At 49.0% G+C, this 9,870-nt stretch overlaps 2 protein-coding genes across 2 annotated transcripts; one reads left to right on the top strand and one right to left on the bottom strand.

Moving 5' to 3' along the window:
* The first annotated feature begins 123 nt into the window (after nucleotides 1–123).
* Nucleotides 124–4,395, top strand: LOC146261268 (AP-1 complex subunit sigma-2-like). Its single transcript, XM_084667692.1, has 5 exons — nucleotides 124–281; nucleotides 881–1,059; nucleotides 1,228–1,336; nucleotides 1,787–1,924; nucleotides 3,314–4,395. Exons 2-5 carry the CDS (start codon nucleotides 881–883, stop codon nucleotides 3,359–3,361), a joined length of 474 nt encoding a protein of 157 aa, XP_084523818.1. The 5' UTR covers nucleotides 124–281; the 3' UTR covers nucleotides 3,362–4,395.
* A 146-nt stretch (nucleotides 4,396–4,541) lies between these two features.
* zrsr2 (zinc finger (CCCH type), RNA-binding motif and serine/arginine rich 2) lies at nucleotides 4,542–9,854 on the bottom strand. Its single transcript, XM_084668608.1, has 12 exons — nucleotides 9,614–9,854; nucleotides 9,443–9,522; nucleotides 9,255–9,327; nucleotides 9,067–9,169; nucleotides 8,671–8,757; nucleotides 7,938–7,976; nucleotides 7,279–7,397; nucleotides 6,764–6,977; nucleotides 6,167–6,222; nucleotides 5,985–6,094; nucleotides 5,629–5,873; nucleotides 4,542–5,442 (listed from the first exon to the last, which is right to left on the bottom strand). Exons 1-12 carry the CDS (start codon nucleotides 9,655–9,657, stop codon nucleotides 4,678–4,680), a joined length of 1,935 nt encoding a protein of 644 aa, XP_084524734.1. The 5' UTR covers nucleotides 9,658–9,854; the 3' UTR covers nucleotides 4,542–4,677.
* Between the last annotated feature and the right edge of the window lie 16 nt (nucleotides 9,855–9,870).

The following is a 9,870-nucleotide window of genomic DNA, read 5'->3' as shown; positions in this document are numbered from 1 at the left end:
AATGTTGTTGACTGTGTTTCTTGTTTCTGCCATCGCCAAGACTCCCATTGACATTCTCCCCTCGCCGTAAATAAAGGATGGAATAACGGAATTTCTCCACCTATCAGAGTCCCTGACAGTAAACCTTTCGACCAATGGCAAAGCGACTAACTACATCATTCGTTCCCCTCACACGTACACAAGTGTGCGACGAAAGGACGAGCTGTTAAAACAGAAACAGATTCTAAATTGGATATAAACAACCACTATTCTAGTGTGTGGATTCGCAGAAAATTTACAAGGTAAGATTCCCGAAGCATTGTTTGAATAGTGATAAATCCGTCAATGTCAGACTGCAAAGAAAATAGCCGTACGCGATGGTGATGATGTCCCCGAGCCATTATTGAAAGTGTTTGCTTCCTGTGTTTTTATAAGTGTTACACTCTACCTAAAATTCTATATATTTTCACATCAAGATGAAACTGTAGCGAAAAATATGAAAACACTGCTTCCTGAGTCAGTTTCAACGTATTGCATTTAATAAATTAAACATGTTAGCGGCCGCGCAGATGTAAAGGTTGATTCAAACAACCGTGAAGTTTGTTGCTGGAAAAGGTGATTTGTATGCTTACATGCGAACTTCGTACACCAGTCATTGTTGGATTAAGAAACTGGTATAACCCCACCCACGTCCTTCTGCATCTCTGCCTGTCTCTTATTCGCTTACTCTTCCTCCCTTACTTTCTCCACATCCATCGTGGATGGGCTTCCTCCTTTCTATCACATCTCTGGCTTTCTGTTCTTAATTTCTTTACCTCTCACATCCTCTCCCTCTCCTACATTCATCCTCTCTCATTCTCTCCCATCCCTCTCCCCATCCCTCCACCATTCCCGCTCCCAGATGCAGTTTATGCTGCTGTTCAGCCGACAGGGGAAGTTGCGTCTGCAGAAGTGGTACGTTCCTCTGTCGGACAAGGAGAGGAAGAAGATCTCCAGAGACCTGGTCCAGACAATCCTTGCCAGGAAGCCCAAGATGTGCAGCTTCCTGGAGTGGAGGGACCTCAAGATTGTCTACAAGAGGTCAGGGTTGGGCTCAGGCCCGGTTGGTGCATGTACACGAGGAGGCTGCTGGTCTCACTCCCAGATCTCCCCCCTTTTTCCTCTCTCAGTTGGACTCTCTCTCCCCTTTCCCTCCAACCCTCTTGTCCTCCATCGAACTCCTCCCCCTTCCGCCTCCCTGTGTTGCAGGTACGCCAGCCTTTACTTCTGCTGTGCAGTGGAGGACCAGGACAATGAGTTGATCACCCTGGAGATCATTCATAGATACGTGGAGCTGCTGGACAAGTACTTTGGCAGCGTGAGTCCTCCCATGTTTACGCCTCAGTCAGTTTCGGCCCTCTTGGAAGCCTTGGAATGACTGGACTTGGAACTATTTTGCCTCACGCCACATCAATAGCCTTGCTATTGTTGCACTGTAGTTGAGATTATTAATGTTGCGCTGCGCCGGGTAGCTGCGATGTGGTTACTTTGCACTGTGCCTTGTAAATACAGACCGTGTCTTGACTCAGACAGCGGAACACTGTTAGAACTGGGCACTTCTGATCCTTGATATTCTGCTGTACTTTCTTGATGCACTTTTTGTATGTCGCTTTGAGTGGTTGTAAATATAATCCAAACACTTTGTATCACAGTGGGTCAGCAAATTTTCCTCGGTGCGACTGTTGGGGTTTATTCAAATGAAAACCTCTCACCCCCCCCCCTCCTCCCAAACCCCCCTAATCTGTCCCACCCGATCCTTCCTTCACAGGTGTGTGAGCTGGACATCATCTTCAACTTTGAGAAGGCCTACTTCATCCTGGATGAGTTTCTGCTCGGGGGGGAGGCCCAGGAGACTTCCAAGAAGAACGTGCTGAAGGCCATCGAGCAGGCCGACCTGCTGCAGGAGGTAGGGGCTCGGGATCTAGGCCACCTAACTGCCCCTGACTAACTGCCCCAGTCCGTCTGCCCCAGTCTCTCTGCCCTAGTCTAGCTGCCCTGGTCTATCTACCCCAGGCAAACTGCCCCAGCTCTCTCTTCTCCAAAACCCAGGAAGGAGAAGCTGGTGTTGGAAATATTTAGTTACATCTAGGCTGGCTTGCAGGGAACGCTACAGATTAAGCTGTGGCCTTGTTTGTACAGCTAAACAGCCATTGTGCGCACTGGGTTTATACAATCCTTTCTTTCTAACTCTGTAAAGACCAGACTGTGTCACTGCCAGAGTGCTCAGTGTAGACTAGAGAAAACAGCACTCGATTGGCTGGCCGAGGCATGCTGACCTCTTATTGGCTCCCTCCACATCCAGTTTTCCACTGTCATGAGTAGCAGTGATATCATACGTACAAGAGACTGGCCTAGTGTTCAGAAACAGACTATGCTGGGTCAGCCCATCCTCTCCTCTGTATTGCTTAGAACACACACTCTAAACTCTATTGAACTCTATTGTATTCAAACAGTGCTTTTCTTTCCTTTGTGCTTAACCTTGCTAGGATGCCAAAGTAAGTGCTGTTGTTGTCCCATTTGAATGCTATGCTATGTCCATGTCACGGTCGGATAGTTCTCGTAAGCTAAGAGGCCAAGAAGTGAAGAATGACTCCGACACCTGACGCTCGCTGTGCACGTCTGCGTAGGGGGTATTCAGTGTGTTCGAGGATTATTTTGTGCTGTGGTTTTGAGCTAGGGAGGAGGAGTGTGAAGAGTCCTTCATCTTCATTCGACACCTGCACTGTAACTGTTGGTTTCCCCCTCCTCTAAAGACTGCACTGTGGCGTGGCCTGCACACACACTCTTTGTTCACTACTCACTTGTACCACTTTGACATGGGTCATATGGGACTATATGCTGACACTGTTGAGTACTTGGAGCATGCCATGAAACAAGTGAATCTGTCTCAGAAGCGCACGCTTGGATGCAAATCAAACGCACCACAGTTACTGTCAAGTCACATTATTAAGTAAACCAATGAGTGTATTGGCTCGATCTGAGGTATGGCAAAGAACCCAGTCAAATTCAGAATAGAGCAACTATAAGCCCCTTTCTTTGGGGAAACGATTGATTTACAACAGTAGTATTCTATTGTTCATTCCTTCCCAGTACTATTCTTGCATAGCATTCTGAGTGTTGAGCGAAACCGTGCTTGGTGTGTTTTTGCTGCAGCCGACTACGGCTGAGACTTGCTGGCCCTGTGTTGTGCCTCGCCTGTTCTGCCTCGCCTGTTCTGCCTCGCCTGTTCTGCCTCGCCTGTTCTGCCTCGCCTGTTCTGCCTCACCTGTTGTGCCTCTGCTGTCTCTCTCTGTAGGAAGCCGAGGCTCCGCGAAGCGTCCTGGAGGAGATTGGACTGACATAGACCCAGGGCTAGCCTTCGCATCCATCACCCCCCCCCCCCCCCCAACCCCCCTTCCCTTCTGTATCTGTGGTCTATATATGTCGCCTGTTCTCTTATTTTGCTAAGATGTTGTGCCAACAGTTTTTGTGTGTGTGTGTGTGTTTACTACCCGTACACTCCTCTACAGCACCCTCGTTGACATTCTCTGAAGACCCCGCCCATGTTGTGTTTAACAATAATGATTGTGTCTCCATGGAAACAGCAGTGCAAAAACAACAACGCCAGGCTGTGGTGTCAAGTGTGTGTGTGTGTGGACAGGTGTGTGTGTGTGTTGTCTGTGTGTTAAGATCGACCATGACACCATCACTAGACCCTTTTGGACCCTTCTATGTCGCAGGCTGTTTCTGATCTAAATACGTAACAGAAGAATCCCATTCACGTTGTTCTGTCTAGAGAGATGAGTAGTCAGTAGAATAGTTCTCCAGATGTTTGGTATTAAAATAGGTCAGAATTTCGTATTGTAGTGAGAAGGGATTATTAGAAATGATGACTGTTTTCGGGGACAAGAATGAGACATCATGTTTTGACCACAGAACACTGTGAACACTGGATCAGTTAGGCCCTGAAGGGAAGAGATCTAATAGTGACGTTGTGAAAAGGGACACTGTCCTAAAAACATTTCAGCTGTTCTATCATGCCTGTCTTTAGGTGGAACTAACATTCACAAACAAGGTGCACCTCTTAACCTGCCTAAGTTCTTACCAAAATGTCCTTTTTATTGACTTTGTTTACAAAACTTTGCTGGTCTGGTATTGATGGGCAGGCTGTGTTATCTGTATGATGGACCTAAGCTTGGATTTGTGTTGCAGTGCATACTGTTACAACGGTATTCTGTGTTTCAGACCAATCAAACTAGTATTCTACAGATTTCTTGTATCATCCACTGGCAACATACCTGTTTGTCTGCCTACTGCCTATCTGTCATCGTATCCATACCAACCCCCTGGGTCCCTCAGAACACTTTGTTATTGTGAGAATAAATGTATCAGAACAAAGTGCTTGTAGCTCCGTTTGTGTTTCAAAGACAATGTGGGTGGTTTTCCAAGTTGATTTATGTAATATATGATATAAAATATGCTGTAATATAGTTAGATAAACCCAACATGATTCATGCACCCTTACAAACATATCAACACTGGTATCTTTGTAAAAAAAAAAAACTTTTATTTACACATGTACACAATCATCACATGACAACCCAACAATTATGGACATGACAAACCTTGTCCAATAGTGCCATACTTCCTGTCTACGGATGCTGTCAGTCCAATCAGTGATTAGATGGGCTGTACTCCACTGAGGGGAGGTACGGATGTATCTTCAGCACATGCAGAGAAGGGTGTGGTCTCTGTCTCTACAGGGGCGGGGCTAGCAGTTTTGAGGGGAGGGTTGGCTGGCTGTGGGTCTTCAAGGGGGTAGCTGATTGGCTCTGGGTCTCTAGGGGTGGGGCTAAGCTCACTGTGTGTCTCCAGAGGCGGGTCTGGAGAGACAGCCTCTTCTCCTGCAGTATCAGTCTCCTCGGTTTCTGTGTGATTACGGGGTTTTGAACCCAGGTCTTCCGGAATCAGAACCACCTCCGGTGTATCTCCGTCATCCCCGGACTCCTTCCCCGAATCTCCGGACGAGTCTCCAGGCAACAGACTCCTCTTGTTCTTCTTCTTGTGTTTCTTCTTTTTACTCTTCTTGCTCTTCTTGGAGTGTTTGTGGTGGCGCGGGGTGATGACATCATCGGGCGTCGTGTCGCCCATGATGGGTTTCTCAGGGCTCCTTGTTCCCTCCCTCCTGCTTCTCTTCTCGATGCCTAGGCTACTACTCTCTCTGCTCCTACTCCTCTTTCCTCTGCTCCGGCTCCTCTTTTCTCTGCTCCGGCTCCTCTTTTCTCTGCTCCGCCTCTCTCTGCTCCCGTTCCTATCCCTGCTCCTTCCCTCCATCTCACCTCCCCGTTCTCTCTCTCTGCTCCGACTCCTCCTCTCACTTCCCCTCTCTCTGCTCCTTCCCTCCCTCCCCCTCTCTCTGCTCCTCCTCTCACTCCCCCTCTCTCTGCTCCTGCTCCTCCCCTCCCTCCCCCTCTCTCTGCTCCTGCTCCTCCCCTCCCTCCCCCTCTCTCTGCTCCTCCTCTCACTCCCCCTCTCTCTGCTCCTGCTCCTCCCCTCCCTCCCCCTCCCTCTGCTGCTCCTCCTCCTCTCGCTTCCCCGCTCACTCCCCCTCCTATCCCTCCCACCCCCTCTCTCTCTGCTCCTGCTCCTCCTCTCCCTCCCCCTGTGAGATCTCTCGGACCTGGGCGCGCTGCTCCTCCAGGAGTGATCCCAGTCGCGGCCTCGCCTCTCGGACCAGCGGCCGCTGAAGCCCCCGTCCCGGTCGGGAGACATGTGAAGGTCGCGGTCCGCCTCCCAGAACTCGTTGCCGGGGTTCCGGAACACGTGCAGAAAGTTACAATGTTTCCCTTTAGGACACTTCTGTCTGTCGAACAGGCCTGGGAGACACGCACCCACAGACAGACAAAACGGGTTAGGCATGTACAACCGTAGAGCCAAAACGCGCACACACACACACACACACACACACACACTTCAGTTCCACTCACCACATATGGCTGTCTTCCACCTAGTGACAGGACACAACTCGCACTGAAGTTGTTTGCCTGCATACCACCTCCCATTGAACAGCATGAAGGCCTCCCTGCACTGCTCCTCACTGGAGACACACATCACTGGGTCATTACAAAACCAGAGGAGGAGAGGAGGAGGAGGAGGAAAGATCACTTACGTATCAAACTGCACGTAAACGTTTCCCCTCAGATGTGGCTCATAGTTGCAGCTCACCTGAAGACAAGGAGGGAGTTAGGAGAGAGAGAGAGAGAGAGAGAGAGAGAGAGAGAGAGAGACACAGAGAGAGAGAGAGAGAGAGAGAGAGAGACAGAGAGAGAGAGAGACAGATAGAGACAGAGAGCGAGAGAGAGAGAGAGAGAGAGACAGATAGAGACAGAGAGCGAGGGAGAGAGAGAGACAGATAGAGACAGAGAGCGAGGGAGAGCGAAAGCGCGAGAGAGAGAGAGAGAGAGAGAGAGAGGAGACAATAAGAAGCCAGGAAGAACTTCCTTTTATAAAAGACAAATATTCCTGAGTAGTAGTTCCAGGTGTTTAAGTTACTTCTCCTGGTTGTACTCTTGTAACGCAAGGAGGAAAGATCAGAGGGAGTTAACTAGAACAGATGACGCTGGCTAATCTAACACTCCTCAATACGCTTGCCCAACCTGGTCACATGTATCACAGACCCTAACGACCCACGGATGATGGCATTTCACGTGATCATCAAAATGCATGATGGGAAGCGGGTGTCCTCCACGGTTGGCCAGGTGGTTACCTTGAACTGCAGCACCTTTCCCGCCGTCCTGAACTCAGGAAGTACATCCTGGTAGAAATCCAGGAACTGCTGCTGCACTTCCTCCTCGCTGTACTCCAGACAGGCGTCCGTGTCGTAGTCGTCCCGTCGGCTCTGGTCCAATCCGAACGTCACAAACATTCCCCGCACCAATAGGGTTGGGCTGGACTCTGGGTGCACGTGCTTACGGGAACATCTAGCCAATGACATGAGAGGGGGGGGGGGGGCACTGTATTGAGAATCTGGAGGACATGCCTGTGCATTCAAGCTCTGACGATCAGAGGAGCTTTAGCAGAGGAAGTCTTTCCGGGGGAAACTCTCAAAAGCCCATCTAAGCCCACCTGATAAAAAAATTAACGGCCGTTATCAGGCATCCACAGAGCTTGCGGACATCCCATTCATCTGAATCAGGTGTGTTGGAGCAGGGAAACATCTAGAACCATACAGGACCAGTGGACCCTGAGGACCAGGACTGAACACCCCTGCTCTAAGCCCACCTGTCCCCGAAGCGGCAGGCTCCGGTCTTGATGAAGAAGGGGCAGTTGTCTCTGTCCTTCTCCGTCCCAAAGTCTGGCGGCTCCGCGTTCATCCAGGGACCGCCGTTCCCAGCAGCCAGCTGAAACGGCAGGCAAACAAATCGACATCAATGGAGAAGGAGGCCTTTATATGGTTATGCAGCTTCCTAAAATGCCCATGTATGGGGATTCCTTCGTTGGATTCAGTCATGTGATGTGACAGCCACAGGGCCTCCAGAGATGGCGCAAGAGAGGGACGTTCCTCTGCCGCCAGTGCAAGTGTAGCAGCCATCGTCCCTTGCCAGCTGGTGGCATATCATTCGGCCATGTCTCGCTATCTCTCATTCACACCGTGACACCGCCTCACTTCATGTTGTTTAATTGTAACTTGCCTAACTGCACGCTCTTATGCCTTTCCCCTCTGGCACTTATTTTTTGGGTTGTTCACAATGTGTGCTTCTCGTTTTGGCTACCCACAATGCTCTGGGGCTATCTTGTTGTTGTTATGATCAGTGACCGATGCACTTTGTAAAGCTCTCTCTTGGAAGTCGCTTTGGATAAAAGCGTCTGCTAAATGAATACATGTAAAATAAGAGGTGGTTACGCTTCGGAACAGTGTTTCTCCTGCATGTTACTCCTACCTGACTCTCAGCCTGGTCCAACATCTTCCGAACGGCCTCCTACAAATGGTGCAAACACACAGGGCTGGTGAGAGGCTGAGGGGAGGCCTACACAGGATGTCTGTCACGGCATGGTTAAGAAGACGACCATCGGCAAATGGGAGAAGAGACATCATCTGGATCTGAACCGACACCGGGGGAACCAGGGCACAGGCACACCTGGGTCAGTCACGCGATAGCATTTGAAAGGAGTTGCTGTGCGTTTGATGCGTAATCCAGTCGCCACATCGGGGCCCGGTCCACGGGTCATCATTGCAGTGGGTGACACTAATCAAGCACAATCAAGTACTTCCAGATAGTAACTGACACAGGTGTGGTAACAAGAATCGGAGTGGCAGCGACAAAAGATACAAGGTCTTCCTGAGGGCAGCAGGGGCTTGCAGGTCAGACATTCAGTGTGTATCTCAGTTAAGGAAGTGCGGTTGATTAGATCGTGTACATCTCAGTTAAGGAAGAGTTTCTGACATGATGCAAAATCACTCTACTTACACTGTCGAGAAAACACATGAACAGCACTAACATTTGACATCATAATGATGTGTGCACACCCGTATATAAAAATTGAAGCATATAAAAATGGATGATGTGTTGATTGGCTGTTCACCAATGTGCATAGTCATCTGGAACGCTAGATTGATCTTAGAGGAGGAGGATATGTCTGTGTTCTTTTTTAGCGTCCTGGAATACGTTTCACCTCTCTGTCTTGTTTCTGCTGCTGTTTGTGCTCCTTCTCCTCCTGCTCCTTCCTCTGCTCTGCCTCCCATTCCTCCTTGATTCTCCTCTGCAGGAAGACACACACACAGACACAGGATTGATGGACGTCCACTTTGACCAGTGTTGCAGCTGTACGCGTCACATTCAGACCACTTCCGCGCCACTGATTCATTTCATTTTGATGAACGCAAGTTGATAAAGGCTTGAAACGTCAGTAAATGGATTAGCATTGCCTTAACGTGTGGAAATTTAGTTATAGGGTTTTCAAGCAATAGCAGAAGAGCGGGAATTGTTTTGCCTTGAAGCGAATGGGTAATCACTGGTGCAGCTACACGAGGGTCAAGGGAGGGATGGGAGTTAGGATGCTGTCAAGTACCTCCTCTTCCTCTTGTTTCTTCCTCGCTGTGTCCTCTCTCTCCAGCTGCAGTCTGAACTCCTGCTGGGCGAGCAGCTCTCTCTCCAGCCACTCCTGATGCTGCCTGTGACCACACACACACAGACACACACATTGCAGACCAGGAGTTGATTCAATATTTATACATAGGGAGTAAAATATGTGTTTACCTTTCTGTATCGGTGTCTCTGTCATTGTCCTCCTCCTCCTCTTCCTCTGGTGCATTGTCTCCATCGCCTTGGCCTTAGGTGAGAGGTATCAGATCATTCGGGTGGAATCTAAAGTTGATCAACAACTACTAACCATGAATATGGTTTACCATGTAAACAACACACAGGGTGAAATTCAGTAACGTTACCAGAGAGCCTAGCTTCAGCCAGCGCCTGGCGTTTTCGACTTCTTCTTTCTTTCTTCAAGAGCGCCTTGCGTTGTTTTTGGCTGAAGAGAAGATATCATGGACGGCCTTTCACTTGTCAAGTCGATTCGTGACTTTGATCAGTAATATTGTACAACAACCACATTGACTCACCTCAACATAGGCGCAGACACCACGGTGTTCATGGGGGCTGCCATTTTAGCTAGCTAGATAAAAGACTACAATAAACCTCAAAAGACTCTGGGAATTATTTATGGCACATCTTCTTTCTCCAAATCGACGGCGATTTTTATACCGCGGCACTGGATAAAATGTGTCAGTCCAAAATTGAAACAATTAATTCTGGTTTGATCATCAGTTTAATAGTACATAACTAGCTAGCATAAACATACAGCTCTGATGCTACTCCT

The sequence above is a fragment of the Hypomesus nipponensis genome, chromosome 12 (assembly GCF_054491055.1).
Source record: "Hypomesus nipponensis isolate SF chromosome 12, ASM5449105v1, whole genome shotgun sequence".
Classification (NCBI taxonomy): domain Eukaryota; kingdom Metazoa; phylum Chordata; class Actinopteri; order Osmeriformes; family Osmeridae; genus Hypomesus; species Hypomesus nipponensis.
This window is presented reverse-complemented; position numbering and strand designations above follow the sequence as displayed.

Bases quoted from the DNA above. Each gene is read 5' to 3' on its own strand.
- zrsr2 (XM_084668608.1), bottom strand. From the start codon at position 9,657: ATGGCAGCCCCCATGAACACCGTGGTGTCTGCGCCTATGTTGAG. The intron at 7,977-8,670 runs GTGAAACGTATT...CACCATTTGTAG, and splicing joins AGCAGAAACAAGACAGAGAG to GAGGCCGTTCGGAAGATGTT. The intron at 6,223-6,763 runs GTAACCACCTGG...CCTTGTCTTCAG, and splicing joins GAAAGGTGCTGCAGTTCAAG to GTGAGCTGCAACTATGAGCC.
- LOC146261268 (XM_084667692.1), top strand. From the start codon at position 881: ATGCAGTTTATGCTGCTGTTCAGCCGACAGGGGAAGTTGCGTCTGCAG. The intron at 1,337-1,786 runs GTGAGTCCTCCC...CTTCCTTCACAG, and splicing joins TGGACAAGTACTTTGGCAGC to GTGTGTGAGCTGGACATCAT. The intron at 1,925-3,313 runs GTAGGGGCTCGG...CTCTCTCTGTAG, and splicing joins AGGCCGACCTGCTGCAGGAG to GAAGCCGAGGCTCCGCGAAG.